The sequence below is a fragment of the Corythoichthys intestinalis genome, chromosome 9 (assembly GCF_030265065.1).
Source record: "Corythoichthys intestinalis isolate RoL2023-P3 chromosome 9, ASM3026506v1, whole genome shotgun sequence".
NCBI classification, from domain to species: domain Eukaryota; kingdom Metazoa; phylum Chordata; class Actinopteri; order Syngnathiformes; family Syngnathidae; genus Corythoichthys; species Corythoichthys intestinalis.
The window spans coordinates 4766112-4791340 of NC_080403.1; the positions used below are offsets into that span (position 1 = coordinate 4766112).

The 25229-nt window shown below is 40.4% G+C and overlaps 2 protein-coding genes across 11 annotated transcripts in view; one reads left to right on the forward strand and one right to left on the reverse strand.

Moving 5' to 3' along the window:
• The window catches only part of atp2b2 (ATPase plasma membrane Ca2+ transporting 2), a 329843-nt gene that overhangs the window by 252313 nt on the left and 52301 nt on the right, over window positions 1-25229 (reverse strand). For 4 of the 10 annotated variants that reach the window (XM_057845546.1, XM_057845545.1, XM_057845542.1 and 1 more), the window contains exon 1: window positions 23441-23607. The exons of 1 other annotated variant lie outside the window; for it this stretch is intronic. The gene's annotated coding sequence lies outside the window, so the exon portion shown is untranslated. Of the gene's footprint in view, window positions 1-23440; window positions 23609-25229 lie in introns of those variants that run through there. 5 more of the 10 variants (XM_057845547.1, XM_057845548.1, XM_057845544.1 and 2 more) reach the window with 3 other exon arrangements.
• LOC130921529 (uncharacterized) lies at window positions 7793-11626 on the forward strand. Its single transcript, XM_057845550.1, has 7 exons — window positions 7793-8459; window positions 8849-8959; window positions 9182-9269; window positions 9948-10693; window positions 10786-10969; window positions 11039-11296; window positions 11393-11626. The coding sequence occupies exons 1-7, from the start codon at window positions 8082-8084 to the stop codon at window positions 11506-11508; spliced, it is 1881 nt and encodes a 626-aa protein (XP_057701533.1). The 5' UTR covers window positions 7793-8081; the 3' UTR covers window positions 11509-11626.

The following is a 25229-nucleotide window of genomic DNA, read 5'->3' on the forward strand; positions in this document are numbered from 1 at the left end:
GGCTTTGAACGAACAGCGGCGGCTCAACGTTAGCACCCACAAATCTAAGGTAAAGGAGAACCGTGAGATTTTGAAAGACCTCATTAATGCAACCTGCTTCTTAGCTAAGCAGGAGTTAGCATTTCGTGGTAACGATGAGAGGGCAAGCTCTACTAATCGTGGCAATTATGTCGAACTTTTGTACGCTTTTGCTGAGAAAGATGAGAGGTTAGCTAGACATTTGGACACATCCACTGTGTTTTCTGGCTTGTGAAATAGAATACAGAATGATCTAATTGAAGCAATCGGTGATGTGATACAGTCGGAATAGGACCGATTCAGGACAACTTTCCTCCCTGGCGATCATCTCCATTGAGGCGGAGAGACTTTTAAAACTAAAGGAAAATAAGGAGGACTTTTACAACAAAGTAACTGAGGTTTTTGTGGCGAAGGGCAGGCGCATGGACTTTATCTACAAATAAAGGTAAGACCACAGTTTTCATTTCAATCTTAATATTTTAAAACTAAATTTTGGCCTTAAATATAATATACTTTTTCTTTTCATGCTTTTTGTTGAGCAATCTGTATTAAATTGATTTAAGTATCAGATTCAAGTTTTAAAAACAACTGAATATTTCACAAAAGGTCAAAATTGAAATCTGTGGTTTTGTACACCACTCTGTACTCATTTATGTTGTATGAACTAAAGACTTGTGATGGAAATTCCAACACATGGAGAGTGTAGCGCAAATGCACGTTATTTTCTACCTTTATGTATCTGTAATATGTACCGTGTGTGTGTGTTTCGTGAAGAATGCTGATGAGATATGAAATAACCAGTAGTTAATTGAATAAGCTACCCTTTTTGGTTTATATATTTGTAAATCTGACACTTAAGGAGTCAGTGCCTCACCAACCACGAACCTCACCGCACGTCACTGGTCTACACATTCAATATAACTTGGAGTATAGGGCTGGCAATGGAGAGCTCTGATGCTAGAGGCCAAACCCTTGGCACAGGCTCCCAAATCTTGTCTTTTAATGCACAGTTAGGACACATAGCAATGGGTGGTCCTGTTGCCTGGGGGTTGCTTCCCTCTGGCAGCAGGTCCACAAATAACATTGGATAATGAATAATACACATCTCAAGAACAATGGTTATCACCATGAGCACCAGAAAAGCTGTTATTACATTTATTATGACTCTTGATTGTATGATCAATATATTGGGACAGCAGTGATAACGACAATAATGGCGGTGGTAGTGATAGTGGTGGTGATAGTGATGATGCGATGATGATGACGACATTGGGAAGTGACTGTATTCTCATTAAATTTTCTCATTGAAGCTCGGCTTCTTCCCACTCCTTTTTCGAGCTACATGTATGTAGTTGTTATTATTTTTGTTATAATCAACATTACTGTTATTATTGCTGTTATTTCCCCCCCCCACTCTTGTTGATGTATTTCGTTATTACTGCTCGAAATAAATAAATCAAATCAAAAGCAGCGAACAGGAAGAGGCAATGGGGGGACAGCGGATAAGAAGGAGAGACAGATAAAGCACAACAACAAGAAAAACATTGAACGCCTACACAAACTCTGAATATGTTGGTGCTATTGTTAGCTAGTTGTATTTCCGGTTAACACCATGTGGGGGGGGGCTGATGACCAAGGAGAGACGGGGGGGGGGGGGGGTGTCAGAAAGATAAGTGATTGGGTGGCGTGGAGTGTACACAAAACAGCCATGTGGCGTAGAACCCAGTATTTGTGTTAATCCCTTGTGAGTGTGAGTATGTTGGCATCCTATTCTATTCTGTCTGATCGCTAATCCTGACACCGAGATCTTCTACTTGAGTGTGTGTAATTTCACTTTGTCATGTGTGAATCCTATCAGACATGTGATAGTCCTGCAGACAAGTGGAAATGCTGCGCAGGAGCAGCCCCAGGGCCATGTTCCTTCCCCAGCCAATTGAATGAAGCTTTGGAGGTGTAGTAAAAGCCTTTGTCAAAAAAGCTTTTTTCTCTTTCTTAATCCATCGTTCACCAAGTAGTTCTTCTTTGCCACATTGATGCATCGCATGTATTCTTTGGCGGGGGGGAAGCCAGCGCAACGCATCCCTCCTCCTGCAGCCCAATAAAGGGGCCACCGTCATCCTCCTGGGATTCAGGCTGGTCCCTCGGGTCATCCACGCCCCCATCAACCGGTCTTCAGGTATGGGATAAGGGGACGCCCCCCCACACACACACACACATACACACGCTCACCCATCCATCCCATGAGCCACCACCGCAGCCCCCCAACTGGCACGGCACATCCTGGGACCCCCAACGGCCCACCAAGCCAAGGGCAGGCCATGATCCCCACCCGGAGCAGGCGATACCCAGCTCACCCACCGTGCAGTGCAGTGTACGCATTAAAATAGGAAAGCCCGACTTAAGGCAATGGGACTGCCGCATGGACACTCTACCCAGCCGCCCGCCCCTCGCCCAAGCTCCCCCGTGGAGTATGATGTATGTGGTGCGTTAAAAGAGGTGCGGGAGTGGTGGGGCCTGCTGTGAGGAGGCAACCGTGATGTCACCCAAAACAGATCCCATCCATCCCACAACCTCGGTGTGTCATGCATTAAAATCAAGGGGGACTGTACCGCCCCATTATAACTGGCACAAAAGAGTATGTAGGCGCCAGAGAGAAAGATATAAGATAAGATTCGAAGCTTTTTTCTAATCGAATTACTTGAGTTAATCGATTAATCATTGCAGCACTACAAATGAGTGGGCACCACTTCGCAAAATCAAATTTACAATGATCAGGAACAGGTTGAAAGTTTTGGGAAAATAGCTCTGACAAGGATTTTGTCACTCTGTATTTTTCTCCATTGTACTTCTATTCATGCATAACAATTCTTATAATATTAATCAACAAGCATAGAAATTAAAGTGTATGGTGTGTCTTAACAATTTTTACACATTAAATATTGAAACCATAGGAATATTCAACTTCTTCCGTTTCACCATATCCAAAAACGGTACTGACACTGCACACCTCAATATACCCACCTCGTTTTTGCTGTGTCAGAATTCGAACCGCATTAAATGATATTTCTGTTGTTGTCAAGTTTAATAAAGAGGCATTGATCTTTTAGGGGAGTACTTATCGGCGTTCATATCTTCCACTTATGGAAGCTGTTTCCTCTGGGAAAGAACTGTCACTATGGACTATGGTGAAATGTAATTCAGAGCATCTTATGCAGACTGCCAGAAGCACGGCAAAGATCAGACGCATAGTCATTTGTCGCTCTTGTTTGTGAAACAATAAATCCATAAAACAAACTCTGGTGGTGTAATTTCACAATAATCGAACCCAGATGTTTAATTATTAAAGCAACAACTGGTGATATTATTGCAAGGAATGCAATCTAAAGACACAATTTGCCAAATGTTATCAAATAAAACTTGGCAGTCTACTGTACTTGTTACGGTTTTTCGTTCATATTTTAACAAATAATGGTCCTATTTGGAAACCTCCGTGATGTTGGCCCCCCATCAGACATAAATTTATCTAAAAACGATATCAATCGTCTGTGCTACGTTTGTGCATGTTAGTGCTGTAAAAAGTCAACCAGCCACTCATTTTTATTAAAAATGGCTAAAAATGGTGTCAATCGTTTATGCTTCATTTGTGCTGTAAAAAGTTTCGTTTGTGCTGCTATTGTTTGAGATATTAATTTCAAGTGATGATTTGACGCAACCCCTCCATTTACTGAAAAATGGACCTGGTGCCATTCGTTTATGCTACGTGCTCGTTTGTGCTGCTATCGTTTTATCGATATTGAGATATTTATTTCGAGTGATGACGTCAATCGCGGACCCTCCGTTGCGGTGCGCACCAACTCTCTCAATAACAGAGGGATGTCCAAACAGCTAGCCCAAACGTAGCACAAATGAATGGCACCCTTTAGGGTCCATTTTGCAGTAATAGGGTGGCTGCAAGTCACAACATCACTCGAAATTGTTATCTCAAGCCCCCTATGTACTGCAAAATGGACCTGAAGGGGTGCCGTTCATTTGTACTAGTTGTTGGGACACCGCTCTGTTATTGAGAGAGTAGGTACACACCATCAGCCGCGGGATTTGGATAAGGAGAAGCTGCGAGTGACAGCATCACTCAAATTTAATATTTCAATATCTATACAACGATAGCAGAACAAACAAAACATTTACACTACAAACAAGCACAAACGTAGCATAAACAAATGTCACCATTTTGGATCCATTTTGCAATAAATGGGGGGTTGTGTGACATCATCACTCGAAATTACTATTTCAATATCTCAAAACGATAGCGGCACAAACATAGGACAAATGAGTGACACCATTTTTAATCAAAATGGGGCGCTGGTTGACCTCAGATTGACCTAGAAAAGAATTCAAAAATGAATACAGCACAAACAAGCACAAAAGTAGCACAAACGATTGATCATTTTTATTCAATGATGTGTCTGATCGGGGGCCAACTTTAAGGAGGTTGTTTTGAAGCATCAGCTCTTCTTTGTGAATGTTCCATTTTGCTGCATGTTCCAAAGAGTTTTTTTTATTCAGCATGTATATTATTAAACATTGAACTTTGTTTTTAAATAGCCACAGCTCAAGATTTCAATGTTAATTTATCTTTGTATTTAAGGAGGGGGGGATTATGATAGAAATACCAATCAGGGGTTTTATTCCAAGGCCATATCATCCAGCCCTACTATGATGAAGATGGATGGATGGATGGATGGATGGATGGATGGATGGATGGATGGATGGATGGATGGATGGATGGATGGATGGATGGATGGATGGATGGATGGATGGATGGATGGATGGATGGATGGATGGATGGATGGATGGATGGATGGATGGATGGATGGATGGATGGATGGATGGATGGTGACACAGTTTGGAAAACAGCTCATTCACTTGTACAGTACACAGCCTGTCGCAGGTCGCAGGGATGCTGTTGAGCGCTTTATGTTGCCTTTCTGCCTTGGAAACTATATGCCTGTAAGTATTTTACAACTATAACAACCTGTTAATATGCAGTATAGGTGTGTTTATGGGAAAAAGTTATATGAATGAAATTTGTTAATAAGTCCTGCTAAACTGAAGCTAACCTACTATACTTAATAGCTTGTAGCACAAATGAAGTGTTGTGTCAACATGGTATTTGTATACCGGCATGTATTGTGCAGTCGTGTTGAATGCATGCATTTTTTTTTGTTACAGTTTAACAAACTAAAACGAATTACTTCATATAAAAACAAGAAAAGACCAAGCCTTGTGTTTTATTGAAGGATATTCAATGTTAGCTGGCTGTCGGCAAGGAAACACACTGTTTTGGGCAATGCGCTTATGTATTTTTATTTTTCAATGGCTAAAAAAAAAAATCCAGAAATACAGTGGCCTTGCCAAAAGAAACAAAATATCTAGTATGTTTTATACTGTGTAACACTTCCGGAAAAAGAGGTACAGTACTGTAACATGTTTGAAACTTTGTTCAAATTTTAAAAAACAACTTTTTTGGGGTATCGAATCGGGACTCAAAATCAGGTGACTGGGACTCAGCCTTGGGTACAAAAATATGTGATAGTTACATCCCTAGTATATACATTTGAAATCGGACCATGTCAGATTCTGTGTATGTAGAGGGGTTTTCTATTGTAGCAGAATTGTTCCACTTGAATCAACCAGTTCAAATTTATCCAAACGGGAAGAAGAAGACCAGGGAGGGAAAAAAGGGACTGACAGCAAGGTTTGACTGAAAAATAGGACAACGGGCATCAGGCCTAGAAAGGAGGATTGGAAATAGAAAGGGATGTTAGTCTATCTTTGAATTCAGCTGTCTACAGGGAGATAAGGTGGAATGGAAATGGCTGGCTAGTAGAGCAGGTCTATCAAGCTGCTAATAGAACAAAAGAAAAGGTTCAGAAAAAAAACTTTGCAGAAGCCATTGTTTCCTGCGTTAAATGCATTGAATGAAAAACTTAAAACAAGGAGGAGCGAGGCAATATCAAACATAACATGGTAACATGGCATGTTTTTTCTTTTGAAAGACACCTTAAAGGGACGTAGTTCTTAAAAGATGAATGTTAATACGAATTATAATAATTTTATATTAAATCCGCTCTTAATATTTTTGTTTTAATAAAATTTTAAAAATTTTAAACAAAAAAAAACCTCAACATTGCTGTTGACGTCACATGGGTACACTGCCGTATTTCCACAGTGTCACTCTTTAACTATGTAAGGTAGTGATTAAAATACACCGCAAGGTGTCAATGGCGTGTTTTGAATTAATTAGACATCAAGCCAATGAGTGTGTTTTGTTCTTCGACTGACACCGTAGTTTCCTTTAGTGCAGGTCCATTCTGCCTTGAGCCTCATTTGTATGTTGTATTCACAATATACAAGATTCCTGATGATAATGGTTTTGTATATTGTGACTAAATGTTGCCATCCAGTGTATTTGTTGAACTTAACGATTTGCTAAGATGTTTAAATTAAAGATTTAAACATTTTGCCCCAAAAATTTGACACAGTGCAAATCAGCTTCTATGCGACCAGTAATGTTGCTGATTTTTATTTTTATTTTGGAAATAATTGTATTTCCCTATGTTTGTTTGTTTTTTTTTCTTTTTTTGTTGCTGACAAACTGCTGCTCAATAACCCAAGTTATTGGCAATAATACATGCTAAAGTACAATATTTACCAGGACCATAATGAACATTAGCAATTTAGTTTGTGAGTTGATTTATATTGAATGCCCCTAAAGTTTCTACATGCGACCTTAACAGTGCTCCCAATCATATTTGAAGAAAAAAAACTCACCTGGAGCCCTCGGTATTGTTCACTTCTATAGTTATATGTAATGATACAAGGCCATCATGCGAAACGGGAACTTTTTAACAATTCAATACAACCAAGACTGATTAAAGAAAAAATATCTTATTTATGGTAATTGAAACCTTAACAGTGTTGTTTTTGTCAACGATGACGATGACGAAAATATTTCGTCGACGAACACATTTTTCATGACCATGACGAGGTGATAACGAGCTAAAAATTTGTTTTGGGAAACTAAAACATAACGAGCCTAATGCCAGTTTTTGTCTGACAAGGCGAAAATGTGAAATACTTTGTCACATGTTCAAATTGTGTGACATTTTATGTGTAGTTAGCTTGCATCGTAGCAGTGTCTGGTTGTGTCACTCATGTGCCATGCTGTGCCCCCAACTCACCAGTGCTGTGTCCTTTCTAGTCTCAAGGCTTGCACACACGCACACATGGTAAGAATTATTTTCTTACCTTTGCCAGAGAGAAGCATTTAAAGGTCTGTGCTGAGTGTTCATCACACATTAAATGTAGCTCTTAGCGTTAACAATTTAGTTTACGTTAGCATTAGTCCGATGCTAATGGAGAGCGTTGTCTTAAACTCTCGGACAACTGTTTTTACATACAGTTCGTGGCATTCAGGTGGGTATAATTAATTGAAAATAATGTAACTATTTCGAATGAACATTCAAAATGGTCGGAAACCTTTTATTTATCTATTTCTTTTTGGAGTATTTTTTTTTATATTACAGAGGAAAAAAATTAGAAACATCGACTAAAACTGGACGAAATTAGTCTTGAGTTTTCATCAACAAAAACTAGATGAAGACAAACACATTTTGAGATGACTCTACTAACATATATGAGTAACGAATGGGTATTATCGTCCAAAAGACTAAGACGAAAATTAAAAGGGCTGCTAAAAACAACACTGCCTTAAAGTGCCCATGACACCAAAAAGCATGTTTATTTCATACTTTCCGCGGTATTTTATGCTCCTGAATGAAACAGACCGCTTGGATGTGTGTGGAAGCGATCGTTATATTTATTCAGTTTTTTGAATCCCGCGCTACGAAAATGACAGACTTCCGGCTGTGATCTCGGATTTAGGAAGAAGGCGGATGTGACGTGTACGGTAGAAGACCTCTTCGCTAGCTACCCGTGCTTTTGTGTGAGAAGGACTGCGGATTCGTCTAATTTAGCAGAGTATTTCCTTTATTTTTCGCACCATGCCGAAACGATGCGTTGCAGGCTTTTGTTCCAACGTCACGGGGAGTGATGTGAGCCTTTTTCGGTTCCCAAGAGATCCCGTTCGCCGGGAAGCATGGGTAAAGCAAGTACAACGAACGAGGGACAATTGGTCACCATCCAAATCCTCAGCGTTGTGTTCGGATCATTTTACTGAAGACCGTTTCGACCCTGTTCCTCTGCGGAAAGTTGAGATGGGACTTTCAGTGCAACATGCCAGAACCCTACTTGACACAGCTGTGCCAACAATTTTCCCCCGTCCTCAACATGGAGCTAGCGGCAGTGGGCAAAGCGCTCACAAATCTCTGAAGAGGAAGTCCGCTGCCATTGATAAGCGGACGAAAAAGGCTGCAGTTGAAGTAAGTAAGCGTTGTGTTTTATATAATGTAAAATACTGTAAACCCATTTCAGTGTGCTGCCAATAAATTAGCTTTAATTAAAAACCATCAAACAAAAAAATCACATTTGTTGCTGCTGTAATTATTTGCTGAATTATTCGCGCTTTACTATCAAACAATTCGTCTTGTTGACCTCAGAGGCTAGTGGTTATGGTACCTCATTTCATGCTTTAAATGATTTCTCTCATCACGTTTTGTGAATTTTGCGGGCTGCTAGCGCTAGCTAGCGCTAGCTGCGGGCTACTAGCGCTAGCTGCGGGCTACTAGCGCTAGCGCTAGCAGCCCGTCTCCTACAATTGTAATCGCGCGGCGTTTATTCGAGTGATTGAATTGTGTCCTTTTCTTTTCAGTCGATGATACAAGAATACCAGGCCCATTCAAAGACACAGTGCGAAAGTGTTAATCCAGACGCGGATAATCCTGAGTTGGAAGAATTTGCCGCTGGGCCAGCTCCTAAATCGGTACGTGTAATGTGTTTTACAAAATGTTATAAAACATTTCCACTCAAAATATGACTTTTGACACCTGGTGTATGTGTCATAATAACATTCCCTGAACCTTTCTGTCTTTGGTTTTGGGGAAAATTCTTATTTTGCCATCTAGTTATCAAAATATGATTACATAGTCAATACATTTGAGGCTAATGAATAACTATAAACTTGATGTTGTCTGTGTACCCATAGGTCGACGAGTCCTGTCAGGTTTGTCTTTTGCCACCAAGTCAGACTGTTGCTGTTAGTGCTGCTTTGCAACCTCAAAGACGACATAAAGGTAATTCGAAGTACATTTTCAGTTGCTTCTAATTTAAGGAATTACCTATCGTTGCTATTAACAAACTTTCAAAACATCCATTTGACTTGTGTTTATTGAATTAATATAATACAGATTAAAGAAACATTTTTTTTAAAATATATATATATATATAAAAAATACCGAGTAAGGGCAAAGTGTTTACTATCATTATAATGTTTAAATGATTAACCTATAATAGGTTGGAACTTATCCAGTGTAAGTTTTTCATTGTCATAGCTGCCTTCCAAAATACATCACAGGCCAAATGTTTGGACACACCGTCTCTCATTAGTGCGTTTTCTTTATTTTTGTCACTATTTACATTGTAAATTCTCACTAAAGGTAATAAAACTATGTGCAATTATGTACTCAGCCAAAAAATGTGAAATATAACTAAAACATATAATATTCTAGTATCTTCAAAGTAGCCACCCTTTTCTCTGATTATTTTATTTTATTTTTTGTAATATAAAATAAAAAATAATAATATAATTTTCAAGTCTGATTGTTTTCTAATTCATTTGTTTGACAGGCTTACATAAAATCTAAACTCTACTGCGGTTAAAATGAAAATTTTTATTGGGTTTCTCACACAATCATCAACATGTTATAGCAATAGGGGGAAGAAGATTGTGATCTATTGTGTGTATCTTTCAGGTGTCCAGACAACATCCGGGCCCCTCATGATGACTGTGGGTACCCAAACCTGCGTTGTTCACTCAGAGCTGAATGTTACCATCGACAGCTGGGACTCGGATGAAGAAATGTTGGTGTGCGAGGCTGATTCTGAGTATGACCTACCCACCGCACCTTCTGACTGCGAGTCCAGCGAGTCCGATTGTCCTGATATGGCTGCGGCCGACCCTGCGCCAGTTCCCAGCCGGGTATATCTAATCTACTGGGTCGCCCTCATTCAGCTCATTAGCCAGTGGGTCAGTTGTCCTGCGTGTGCCTGCAAGAAGGTCAACTGGGTCCCTTCTGAGGTCGGTACCATGTTGGTGCTGGCCTTGAAGTGTGCTGAGCCTGGATGTGGTCACACCGGAACATGGAACTCCCAACCATATGTCGGCAGAATTGCTGCTGGAAACATATTTCTTTCTGCAGCCATTTTATTTGCTGGTGCAACTGTGGGCAAAGTTCTGCGTGTGTTATCTCACATGGGTGTAGCTGTTTACTCCACTCGGTCGTACTTTCGCCATCAAGAACGCTACCTTCACCAAGCCATCAAAAGCGTGTGGCGAGAGCGGCAAATCTGGCTGTTGAGCCATCTACAAGCTGAGGGAGAGGAAATTGTTTGTGGTGGCGACGGACGAGCTGACTCACCCGGTCACAGTGCAAAATACGGGACTTACACGATGATGGAACTGCGGAAGCTAACCATCTTGGATGTGCAGATTGTGCAGGTAAATTAAACTTGTGAACAAAAGATGTTCGATATAAGCCTAATTCTTTATATATCATACTGTATGTTGCTTTGTTTTTTCCCAAATCTCAGAGTAACGAGGTAGGAGGTAGCTACCACATGGAGCCCGAAGGACTGGTTCGGTCACTGCGTGTGCTCGAGGAGTTTGTGCGTGTGGGAACTCTGGTGACAGATCGACATGTGACTGTCAACAAGCTCGTCCGAGAACAGTTCCCACACATTGAGCATCTTTTTGACATCTGGCATATTGGCAAAGGTAATAAGATTCATTATCACAGCTTTATTTCTAGCATATTTTACACACCTACATAATTGTCTTTCCAAGGTTTGAAGAAAAAGTTGCAGAACCTCTCTAAGCTGCGTGGATGTGAAGCCCTAAAACCCTGGATTGGCAGTATCATCAACCATTTATATTGGTCCGTGGCGTCAACGCGACCTGGGGACCCCAGACTCATCCTCGACAAGTGGGAGTCAGTACTGAGCCATGTTCAGAATGATCACTCGGGCTTCAAAGGCAGTTTCCCCAGGTGCAGCCATGGTCCTTTGGAAGGTCGGGAACGGAAAAAGCCTTGGCTCACGCCTCGTAAGTTTGCATTCCATTACAATAAGCACACTTATACTATTTCGCAAAATGCTTCTCTGTTCAAGTACAAATTTGATTCTGTCTGGTATTTTGCAGACACCAAGTTGACCAATGAGCTGGAGAAGCTGATCTGTGGCTCCAAACTGTTGGCTGACATCAGTGACGTGCGGTCAGGGGAGGCAGGTGAGGCAGAGCCTCACCTGTCATCATGACAAAAAAATAATTATAGCATCAAATTTATATTAATATTTGTCCATTGCTCTTAATGTATGACTCATTTCAAACATTTTTTATAGTCAAAATCGCTGAATTTGCCCATTTCCTGTTCAAATAACGAAATGAAACGAGAGGTGCGGCAGCAACTAGTAAAGCCTCACCTCTGATTGCGCAATCCATAACAAACTGGGTTGATACATGGAATTGGAGCGTGCTGGTTGCCGTACATCTGCATGTCGCCGTTATAATGTTTCCAGATACGTTTATTTGACCTGATTATCCACAGTCTGACTAATGTCTTTAACCCTTAAAGTTTAATGTTTGTTAGTGACATATTTAGTTTTGCTGATGGGAAATAAAACCGCAGTGAAAAGGCACAGGTTGCGGCAGATAGTACGCTGCCGCACAGAAAGGGGGCGAACGTGAGCCAACAGGTAATGGCGCCAGGCGAGTCAAGTGCACTCACTGCGGCGAGCCGTTTTGTATTGTTTACTACGTCGACATCGGACTCCCAAAATGGAAGAGGATTATATATCCAAACTTAAAAAATTCTCAAAACTGGACTTACAGTCAAAAGTGGACCTGATTAACAGAGGAAGACCAACGCCGGAGCTAAAAGGTTTGCTTCAAACTACGGGACAGTCTAAGATAACTCGCTCTTTTCAAATGGAGTGGTACACCCGAAAAGACTGGCTGTGTGGCTGTCCTTCGAAAAACCGCCTTTACTGCTTCCCATGCCTGGACTAACACGGGATATTGTGACATGAAAAATTTACCACGAAGTCTCAGCAAACATGAGAGATCGTACACTCACATTCAAAGCCAGACTGCTTTAAAAAATTTTGGAAGCTCAAGGATCGATTTGGCTTTGAACGAACAGCGGCGGCTCAACGTTAGCACCCACAAATCTAAGGTAAAGGAGAACCGTGAGATTTTGAAAGACCTCATTAATGCAACCTGCTTCTTAGCTAAGCAGGAGTTAGCATTTCGTGGTAACGATGAGAGGGCAAGCTCTACTAATCGTGGCAATTATGTCGAACTTTTGTACGCTTTTGCTGAGAAAGATGAGAGGTTAGCTAGACATTTGGACACATCCACTGTGTTTTCTGGCTTGTGAAATAGAATACAGAATGATCTAATTGAAGCAATCGGTGATGTGATACAGTCGGAATAGGACCGATTCAGGACAACTTTCCTCCCTGGCGATCATCTCCATTGAGGCGGAGAGACTTTTAAAACTAAAGGAAAATAAGGAGGACTTTTACAACAAAGTAACTGAGGTTTTTGTGGCGAAGGGCAGGCGCATGGACTTTATCTACAAATAAAGGTAAGACCACAGTTTTCATTTCAATCTTAATATTTTAAAACTAAATTTTGGCCTTAAATATAATATACTTTTTCTTTTCATGCTTTTTGTTGAGCAATCTGTATTAAATTGATTTAAGTATCAGATTCAAGTTTTAAAAACAACTGAATATTTCACAAAAGGTCAAAATTGAAATCTGTGGTTTTGTACACCACTCTGTACTCATTTATGTTGTATGAACTAAAGACTTGTGATGGAAATTCCAACACATGGAGAGTGTAGCGCAAATGCACGTTATTTTCTACCTTTATGTATCTGTAATATGTACCGTGTGTGTGTGTTTCGTGAAGAATGCTGATGAGATATGAAATAACCAGTAGTTAATTGAATAAGCTACCCTTTTTGGTTTATATATTTGTAAATCTGACACTTAAGGAGTCAGTGCCTCACCAACCACGAACCTCACCGCACGTCACTGGCTGACATTCGCCGGCTGTCTCCAGTCTACCAGACTTCCCACCTGGAAGCCTTCCACAGTCTGGTGAACCATTTTACACCCAAAATGTTCGCCTTTTCTTACGAGGGGATGCTCAGCAGGTATTATTGTAACAATTTTCTGCTGATTTATCCAGTATATTATCTCATGTCTTTGTTTTTTGTTGTCCCAATCACAATCTGATCGATTAAGACATTTTCAATATGAATATTAATATGGAAATACTATTCCATCCATGTTTTTTTTTTTTTTTTTTTTTTTTTTTTTAAGGACGATTGTGGCTGCTCTTCACTTCAATGAAAACGCCCATCGAGCCCACAGCTTAACCCGAGACGGAGTGGGGATTTATAGCATCCACTTTCCAAAATCAAAACAAGGCGGCCATGTTGTGCGCAAAGTTTTGGAGAACCCTACATTTGGTAAGTACGCATTACTAATCCTGTCAATTGAACTCATTGTTGTAAATTATTGGGTGTCATCGTAATGTACAAACCTTTGGACACTTTATTACTGGATACAGTGTCAAGTGTGTTTTTAGAATCTGTCCCATTTTTGCTTGATATTTGCAAGATAAATGGAATGGATTTCATGTGGAATTATCTCTGTGCATTTGTCAGTACCATTTGCTTCCCTTGTTATCAGAGTATGTTAGCGAGCTGATGTCGGCGGTGGAGAGGCTTGTGCAGGACGCGAGTGATGTAGAGCCGGATGAATTGGAGGCGATACCGGCTGTGCCCGAGGCCGGGAGGTTATCCCTCAGCAGCAGCTTTCAGCGACCTGACAAAGAACAGGCGGTCCGGGATCATGTCACACGTTTTAATGTGCCATGATTGAACCTTTAATTTTGTATAATTGTGTTCCCCAGTTCTTTCGTTGTCATCTTTTTAAAATGTGAGCTAGTTTTTTGAATTTATAAGGTATTATTGGTTCGAGCCCTGTGTAAATATGTTGGTATATATAAAATATAATGGCACACTTAAATTCCGGTGAATAAAACCATTTTGTGTATTTTTCCAAATCATTGTCTTGAGCTTGATACAGTAGCAATTGTTTTTTACTTGTATCAGCATGTCAGAAATAAGTATCTTATAACGTCCTTGCATTTGTCATATTTCCATATTCCATTCAGTACAATACTTTGTCATGGAAATATAATTTTTGTATTGCACTTAGCAAATATGTAATAAGACTAACCACTGAGGCTTGCAAAAATATTGAAGTAGAGATATTCTTTTAAAAATCACATCAGGATGACTGTATAATGAAACGATTACAATATTTTATTCAACTTGGAGTTTTAGGGAGGATTACAAGGTTGGTATCCAACAAACTCCGGTGATGGGAAGCTTGTCCTGATCTGCGCGACCACACAGGCTGGTAGAGGAACCCTGATCCTCCGCCCCAGGAACTCGTACACCCAGCGCACAAACTGGCGATACGCCGTGTAACGTTTCCAGCTGAAAGCACAATAGGATGGGGTCATTCATTTCCTTTTCCATTTGAAAACCAACACAGTAATGCAAACCGTTATTTTACATTGTAATTTGTGAGACAATGCTAACTAGCCTAAGTCACTGCCGATCACAAAAAAGGTTGGTATATGAAATTCTGATCAGTGCATATATATGACACATACTTGTTTCCTGACTGGTCCTCATAATTTTGCCTGTAGGCATAATAGGCTGTCTGAAGGACGTCTACGTTCAGGCACACGGGCTGAAATCCAGGGTGCTGGGTAATACATTGGACCCCAGCCCCCTCCATCTTCTCCCTGACTCGCTCCTGTTCACCACAGCAAACGCACTCATCTACTGTGGGCATCACTGCACAGCATTCACATGAACACCTTCAGAAAAATAAATGAAATTTTAAATCTAAATGCAGAACATGGATTGTAGTGAAAGACTCCTTGCAAGAAAAATGTATTTTCTCAGGTCTCCACAAATTAAAACTAATAACAATGAAAATGTCACTATAAAAAAATGAACAGATACAGTAGGGAGAACAAGTATTTGAGACACTGCCAATGGGTTTTCCTATTAGCAGTGTCTCAAATACTTGTTCTCCCCACTGTGTATGTGAATAAAACAGAATATACCAAAACCGATTTAATTTTCAGCCACTCACCATGCAGTGTTGCCCAGTCTGCTGTGGTCATCCTGGGAGTTTGGCTCAGTCTCGTCTGTGTCGCTGCTTTCTGATTCCATATCTTTTTCCTCCAAATATGGCTCAAACCTATATGGCTGTATGGCACATACTTCCTCTGGATCGCCAATTATGTTTGAAAATTCCAAACTTGAACCAGAATCGCTGGAAAATGTTTCCTCCTCCATTGGGCTCAATGCTAAAGCTGCCTGAAATCGTTCTACCGCTGACGTCATCAGCAAGATGGCGGCGCCAGCGGGCTTTAACAGGAGGAGGGGCCTAACAGCACATTAAAAGTCTAATTTCTCGTTATCTGTGCTTTGCAAATTTGCTGTATATAGTCGAATCGTCTCAAAATATGATTCTAATTCACACAATAATGCTATTTAAGACTTTTTTTCTCGTGTCATATGCTCTTTAAAACAAGTAACAATGATGGAATTTTAATTTTTTTTAAATTATGTCTGTAAATGGCGTCCTACTGTGTGAATGCATCCTTGAAACCTGATGTTGAGATTCCTAATTGATTCCTCATCTGAGCTGGGATACTATGAATTTCATTGTGAATTCACCAGGGTTACTGAAATGGCACATTGTTTACTCGCTCAAGGTCACTGTCTTGCAGTGCTGTCACTTGCTCATGTCTGCCATCAAGTAAAAATTCCCGTTTTTTTTTTTCAACAATGGTCAACATCAGATTTCAAGAATGCAATTATGCTGAAGGACGCCATTTAAAGGATGTGCCGTAATTTCCTGAATATAACGCGCACTTTTTTTCCCCCCCAAAATCAACTTGTAAAATCATGGTGCGCATTATACACGAGTACATGGATGGAGACAGAAATATATACTGTAAATAATATATATAAAGATTTTTTTTTTTTTTGACACGGCCATGTTGTGTTGAAGAAACGTATGCGGCAATCCGTCGCCGACCATTATGGTACGTGACGTCACCATTTTGTTTCGGTAATACTTCACTCTGATCGGCCGAATTATTTCGTCTGTGTTAAATTCTGCTTTTTTCACTCTTCATAAAGCACAGAATTTAGTTTCTTGAACTCATTTAGTCAACGTTTATTGCAGCTCCGCACCTCGGACCATAACAAAAGTAACACAACACAGACTTCCTGTGTCCGTCAACTATATCTGTCCCTCGGGAAACTCAAACCCAAATAACAATAGTTCCTATTGTTACTGTCATGTCGACAGTGATGAGCTCTCTCGGATTTCCGTCTTACGTTCTCACTTTCATTTTACCGTATCAATCCATGGAGGAAACATTTATTCATCAAGATGAAACGAGCAAGTTATACAGCAGCCTTTAAAAGAACAGACACATATGTTTTGTTTTCTCCTTGATTCTGGTAAGTTCAAGAAGTTATCAGATCATATTATTACCGTACATATTGTCAGTTTACGGTAATGTTTTGAACTACCAATGTGCTATGCTTGTGCTGTGTTTCACCAGTCAGTAAAATGACATTTCTGTATCTGTACACGAGCTCTGTTTTCTTGTATTCTTCTATTTATTGGTGCTAAAATTAGGGTGCGCGTTATACAGGGGTACAATAATTTCCCCTAGATTTTACAAGTAAATTTGGGGTGCGCATTATACACGGGTGCGCCTTATATCCGGGAAATTACGGTAATTTGTAAATGAAAATTCCGTAATTGTTTCTTAAATGTTCAATGCATGTTTCAAGGTTTCAATTACTATGAAAAAAATATTTTTCTTCAATCACTCTTAAGCCCCTTTCACAAAGATATAGTGGTAAATTCCCACGTAAGGTGGCACGGGACTTACATTTTCTAGCATGTTCATTTGTCGCCCTTGTTTTGAAATTCCCTACATTTTGCTGGTATTTGAGTGCATTTGTTTTTTTGTCTTACTAGCTCTCTGCTTTACCGCTTAGGTTGGTATTATTGATCCCCTTTGACCTACTGTCACGGATCCATTGTGTTATTCCCCCTTTTTCCACGATCGCGTGTATTTTTGTTTGTACAGTATTTAATAAACCCTTAAACGCTTCCCTCTGTTGTTTTCTGCTTTGAGGTACAACCTTGTTGCTATGTTTTCAGTTTATTTTAGCTATTTCCAGCTTGCTACGTTGATAATTTTAATGTTTGTTTACCGCTTTTCGTCTTACTGCGAAGAAAGAAGTAGTGACGATCGGCTCGCCATGATATTCAATCATTAGCCATCGTGCTGTGACCCGGGAATTTAACGCTTGCTTTCAAGTAAGCCTCGTCCCGGGACTTTCCCGGGCATTATACCAAGACGCGACCCGTGAAATGTCCGCGTAATTACCGTGTCAGTCAACCCGGGAAATTGCTTTCGCATACAAGGGCTGTCCATTTACATCCCGGGATTTTCACGGTGTTTCGGCGTGTGTGAAAGGGGCTTTAGCTTTAGTGGATTGTTCAAATTTTCCTGTTTTTCTGGGTCACCCTGTATATACTCTAGTTTGGCAGATACAGTATAATGACCCTCCAAAGAAACCATAAGTTCAGCGCAGAGGTGGGTAGTAACACGTTACAGCTACTGGAGAGCACAGGTTTTAATCTCTCTTTCACCAAATGCTTTTTAACTTGTACTTGAGTGCATTTTTGGATGCCTTGAAAAAAGGTATTTTGAAGTAACGCTACTCTTACGTAAAATTTTTGACTACTCAACCCACCTCTGCTCCAGTGTTGCCTGCTACAAAGATGAGTTTGACACTCCTGCTTTATGAGGTCAGTGCTATCCAAAGATTCTCCAAATAATGATGCCCGAAATGCTGGTCCAGTATTATTCAAGAGCACGTTAATTCAGTGAGAACAGGGAGTGCAGGAGTATGATAAATGATACAATAAGCACTCTTGTTGTGCCACAAGTCCATAAGTCGTTGCGCTGCCATTTTTCATACTTTTCCAATTAGCCTCTGAATAAACCTCCGCTAATGCGCTCCCCCAGACTGTAGTCGATAACATGACATTTTAAGTCGTACTCAATGTTCAATGCAAGTTGCAGCTTATAGTTGGGCATAGTTTTTCCAGCCACAAAAGCAGTCATTGATATTGACACTTTGATGACTTTTAATATAAAAATTAGACAAGAACAGAATTGGATTAAGGCCTTTTCACACCAGTGACAGGCTAATGAGAAAGGGTCCAGTCAGTTAATAGATGTCCTGCTCCTTTTGCATGCTTTACTTTTATACATTGGTACATCTACATACGAAGTAAATTCGTTCCAGGACCTTGTTGGTAAGTCGAAATGGTCGTATGTCGAGCAGGATTTTCCCATAGGAATACAATGTAATTCCATTAATTCGTTCCACAGCCCAAAAACCTACACTAAATCCTTAATAAATACTGCTGGTACTATTACAAAGGGCAATTACACATAGCAAAACATATTAATTATATATACTGTAAAAATTGGAATAATAATATAATAATAATAATAATAATTCTTGTAATAATGTAACGAATCGGGTTCTAATGTGGCGGACGTTTTTTCCTGTACCTGATCGCACCGCGTGGCATGACTGACGTGACAAGAGAGAGGAGCGGTGCGGTTGAGTTTGCTTTCGCTTTCAATGTTTTCCTGAGTACACCGTCATGTGAGGCGGACAGCAGGCGTTTTGTGCTGGATAAGTTCTGAAATAAATGATAAAAACCTGACAAAACTGGCGATTTCTTTGGCGATGTAAGCACAATAATAATTGTCAACTTAACTTATAAAGATTGGTGGTCGGAGGAGGACCGTGGAGATGTATTGTTGAGCCAGTTCACGGATGCACACTCTACGCTCAATTTTCTCTATAATTTGCATCTTCATTTAGAAGGTAAACTATAACTATTTTCCTTGTTTCACCACCTGTACCAACCTTTTTGAAACCGGTGTTGATTTCTTTCACAAGAAAGTCAGCCATGAGTCCGTTTGCAGTGCTGTCATGTCGTATTTCGAGCATGTCGTCGGATGTTGAAACAAATGGTGAGTCAAATTTTACCTCGGATGTCGAAAAGATCGAGTGACGAAGCGATCGTATGTCGAGGTACCACTGTACATACTGTAGGAAAGCTATGAAGAAACTTAATAAACTGTTAGAGAGAAACTATAGTGTTAAATGTCGTCCTCACCAAAAGAGCTTCTTGCGTTTGTGTTTTTACAACCACACACGGGCCGCTACATCGGTATCACTGTTGCTTTTGGACATTGCGTCATTCGAAAGGTCAGGTTCCACATTTTGTATTGTTTTGGGAATGTTTTTTTTTTTTTTTTTTTGCATTATCTTCTATTATCTACTTAATTACAGGTATTAACGGTGAGGTATATTGAATGATTAAAATGTGTTTGCCTCTTAATTCTATCTGGTTTTATCCTTATCATAAAATTTAATGGGTGTTTTAGTAGAACTTGAAATGAATTTGGCGATTTACATGTTTCTATTATGTCATTATATGAACAAAAATAATGATCCGAATGCAACTCCGGAACCAATTCGTTTGTGTTTTGAGGTACCACTGTACAAGTACAAGTTATGGTACAAGTGTCGAGCATGTGCTTTAAATTGTATTGAGAAAACAGGCCAGAATAACAACAAGTTGACATGGAAGAAAACATGGATTTGGTGCCCCCAGATGGGTAGCACAGCAAGTTGCTGCCATGTCCACCAGGAGAAACCTAGATATCAGTGATTTTCACAAGGTCTTTTTGGTAGCGGGCAGTCAGATCATTGACCTTTCAGTTACCAAACACCCTATGTACCAACTGCATCATGGCCTCGGGAAAATTTAAAATGTCCTGACCAAACTTTTCCCAACAAATTAGATTTGTTGCTGTATTGTTCAGGATAAGCTCGTGATTAAAAATGAGACTGTTGTTTCGATTGTACTGTTTAAAGCTGCAAGCTCAGTTTCCATACTGAACAATATGCTGGTTGCAGAGGCTACCAAAATAAATCGACAGGTATTCCAGCAGCATTACATGATACATTGTCATTTATGAAGGAAAAAGTTATTTTTATACCATACAAGAAAGTCAGACAGAAACCTTAAAGCTTCTCTCACCACATTTCTGTCCCCTATTAAGACCTCACTACCTCTGTGCTGATGTGGCAACCTTGTTGGGACAAAGTGACCATCTACTAACCACCCTCTACTCCATCTAGGGTTGCACTGCACTCATAAATGAACAATAACCTGCTGTACCTCTGCATGACTGGCTGCAATGGGCATAAGAAGAGAGAAACTGGGACCAATACTATCCCTGACCACAGCAACCCTGTTGGGAACATTTCGAATTATCAAGCAAAAGATCATTGAGGGTGGGAGGCAATTACTATCCAAACATAAGCTCTAGGATGCTATTTTGACATCCTACAAAGCAAAGGAAGCTGAAATCCTGCAAAAATCAACAGTAAATCAATGCTAGAAGTGTAAAGCTGGAGCTATCAAATATTGGGTCTGATATGAAAATTTAACTTGGTAGATGGCGTTGTACTTGTATAGCGCCTTTCCACCTTTTAATGCCCTCAAAGCGCTTTACACTATCTCGCCATCCACCTACTGGTGACACAGCACCAGGAACAATGTGGGGTTCAGCATCTTGCTCGAGGACACATAGAGGAGTTCATCAGGGCAGAGAATCGAACCCACAGCTGCTGGGACAACTAGTCTACCACTGAGCCATGCCACCCCCTATGCAATATGCAGGTGAGGCTCTGAATCACTTCCCTCTCCAACTTTGCTCTAGTTGTTTTGATTTTTTTTTTTTTTTTTTTTTTTAATCATACAAGGTTTCTGGATACGTCTTTCAAGAAAAGTTTAGGGCAAGTGACTATTTTTGGTAATAAAAAACTAAAGCAAATTATTATTATACTGTAGCATCTACAAGGACAACGCGCACTTGGCGATGATAATGCATACTCAACAGGAAAACTGTCCATTATTTTCAATTAATTGTACCTGCCTGAATGCCATGAACTGTATGGAAAAAAATAATAAAAATTGGCCGAGAGTTTAAGATGAAAAATGCTAATTTTAGCATTGGCGTCAGAACCCCCTTCCCTCCTTCCGCTCTGCTCTCTACATTTCTCTCAGACGTCTTGCATGTCATTCAACCAAATTGCAGTAACGCTCGCCTTCTCATCCTCAGTAACGATAACGGCGTTGCAAAGATGGGAAAAGTAATGAATTAGATTACTGACTACTGACAAAAATAATGCCGTTTTACTCTAGCACCGTTATTAACAACCAGTGTTGTTAATCTTACTTTGAAAAAGTAATTAATTACAGTTACAAATTACTTCTCCCAAAAAGTAATTGAGTTAGTAGCTAAGTTACCTCAATGTAAGAGTAATTAGTTACTTGGCAAAATAACTGGTGTTACCTTTCATGGTTTTTTTTCCTTTAAAAAAACAGAAAAAAGCATAGTAACCTTTGCTATTTTTGGAAGTCATTTAATGTTGTGAATCAACTGTTTAAGTTGTTAAAATTGCTCCCGTTATTGCATTAGTTCCCTTCTGTCTACTTTCGACATATTAAAGTTTTAAAACTGTTTCATCGTTTAAAGATAGATTAAAGTCAAGATTTGCTGATTTAGGAGTATTTTAGATAAAAAGTTACTTAGGTTCGCTAGGAAGGTTCGCTACAACAGAGTCTTCCTAAGAAGTCTACTGCTTTAAGATGGCGGCTGTTCACTAACACTGGCGAGTCATTTTGCATCTAGTTCTATATGCATGTGATATCTACCGTATCATCATGTGGGCGTAGTTTGTAGGCTATCTGCTATAGTCAGGTATTACTGGAGCCACCTAGCATCGCGTTTTCAAGGGAGTCACAACTTCCTCCCCACTCCTGCTCTAGTCTCCGTGAGTCCGTGTCTCAGACTTTTCTCGCGTCATTCAACCAACATAGTAACGCATAGTAACGCACGCCTTTACATCCTCAGTAACGGTAATGGCGTTGCAGAGATGAGTAGTTAATTAGAACTGAAAAAAATAACGCCGTTTGTAACGCCATTATACTCTGACGCCATTATTAACAACACTGTTAACAAGACTGATTTTGGGAAAACTTATTTTTTATAATTGGGAGGTTTGTTTTTTTAATATATATGCTGTATATAAAATTTTAAAAAACTGACGGATTCTGTATCGCTCACTGAGTCAAATACTATACTGACTGTCATTTGCGTTGACTATTGGGGGATATGTGAGAAAAAAATATTTTTTGCATAGCTCAGTTGAATAGTTTTTTAATTGTAATTTATTCTTTATTCTAATTTCTTTATTATAATTCTGCTAATTTTAGTGAAGAGCTTCGGGGAAAAAATGGTCTATTTTGGACCATTTTTTGAAATCCTTCTGGTGGGATGCCAACCACATGGTATGAATCTGGGCTATCATGGAATAATCCCAAAACAACAAATTCTTACTGCTCTGTGTTACACTATGGTGGCATTCTGTTGGGCTTTGAACCCCTGTGGTGGTGAGATATTCAGCAAATGTAATACACCATCAAAGAGTATCAAAAGGACATGGAAGGCAGTCGTTCGTATAAAATGGTGAGCAGGAAAGGGACTTGGCAGCAGCGGCGCAGTGGCCCTTGAATATGAATAAAGGTCATGCAACAATTCCAGATATCCAATTATCAGCTATAATTAATCTCCATGGGTAGCCTGATTGTCTTTTCAATGATCTATAGGTGAATCCACATATATACCAAAGCAGCTGCCACTGGCAGGCAAAACCGCGACGAGTCAACCATTTAATGGGACACGTATGCCAGGTGCACATCATCACGGAGATGCTGGTACCTTCTAATGGGCAGCAAAAAGCTGGAGTCGACTGCAACTGAAATGAAAGATGCGCAGTGTACTGTACTGTACATAGATGACAGAAATGAAAAAAAAAAACACTGTATTACGAAACACATATGCTCATGCTTTTCATCTCGAGCCACACAACAAAAACAACTCAAAAGCACTTACATGACATCAAGGTTACAATCACCCGCAGTCCTACAATCCACCTGCGAGCGCACCAGCACATGCGGCTGCAGCGGTGTCGGTGGCGCTAACCACCGCAGCAGTGTGCTGTATGTGTGAATGTGAGTGTGGGGTGGGTGTAGGCGTATGTGTGTGTATGTGAGGACACTGAGGCTATGTGCAGCTCTCTCTCTCACTGTTCTGCCACCTCAGTTGGAGCCGTCTCGATGCACAGCCTGTACCATGTTGGCAGGCAGCAGGGGGGTGCTGTGTGCACATCTGCTTGTATGTGTCTGTGTGTTAGGAACAAGGTGTTTTTCGTATATTTGCCAAACATTTTAACAAAAGTTGAGGAAGTTAATGAGTTAACTCGCTGATTAAGTCAATTTTAAACACGGTTTATCCTTGTCAGCATCATGGGGGTGCCGGAGCTTGGGTGACCACCTGTCCGGTTTTAGGACGGATTCTCAGCCTTTTCAGTGATGTTTCCGACGTCCGTCACAACCCATTAGCCAGACGCTATTTGTCCGGCTTTTGAAGAAAATGGGACACGGTTCAGTTTATGAGACGTAACTCAGCCTCATGGTTGTCACAACTGGCATGTGATTGGCCAAGTGTGGCTTCAGTTAAAAACGTCCCATATCATTGGTTAAATAAAATGCAAACAAAGCTTCACGTGTAGCTATCAAACGACATAATTTCCTCCCCGAAATTTTACAACAAACACGCTAGAACGATGGTGTCATGTGCGAGGCGGAGGAACCAGTTGTGTATCGCAGACACAGGATTTTATTGATTTTGACAGGCAAAGGAAACAATCAGGTCAAACGGTAATGGCTAGTTAGCATGCAGACATATGTTGAATCGCTGACTACCTGATACTGGATGTTGTCTGCTCAAGGCTTATATAGTGTTCTCAATTGTTGTTTATGAAATAATAAAGGGCACACAGTAACATGTGACGAAAGCTTTGTGATGCATGAGTGTGACGCAATATGCTGAAACATTAATATCTGCAACATTAATACATGCAATATGATGAAACATTAATAGCTGAAACATTAATACATGACAGAACCCCCCTCTCAAGGGACGGCTCCAGAAGTCCCAAGGATTGAGCCCACCAAGGGCTACTAATCAGAGTCCATGGCCTCATCCAATGAGGGCATTGGCTCAATCTCAACAGTCCATGGCATCATCCACTGAGGGCATTGGCTCAATCTCCTCCTCGCCAGTGGAGGAATCAACTACCGATGGCACAGGGACCAGAACAAGACCACCAGCCGTTCCCCAGCCGGCTTGCTCCAACCCCTGCCAGTCCCCAAACACCCCTGGTCCCATATATCAATGGACTTTGTAACTGGACTCCCTCCTTCTGAAGGAAACACTGTCATCCTCATGGTTGTGGACAGGTTCAGTAAGATGGGGTGAGGTCGTACTGTCATGTGCGAGGCGGAGGAACCAGTTGCGTATCGCAGACACAGGATTTTATTGATTTTGACAGGCAAAGGTCAAGCGGTGCTAGTTGGCATGCAGACATATGCTGAATCGCTGACGACCTGACACTGGATGTTTTCTGCTCGAGGCTTATATAGTGTTCTCAGTTGTTCTTTGTGACACAATAAAGGGTACACAGTAACATGTGACGAAAGCTTTGTGATGCATGAGTGTGATGCAATATGCTGAAAGATTAATATCTGCAACATTAATACATGCAATATGATGAAACATTAATAGCTGAAACATTAATACATGACAGATGGACATCTTTTAGCACTGAATGGACGAAAGA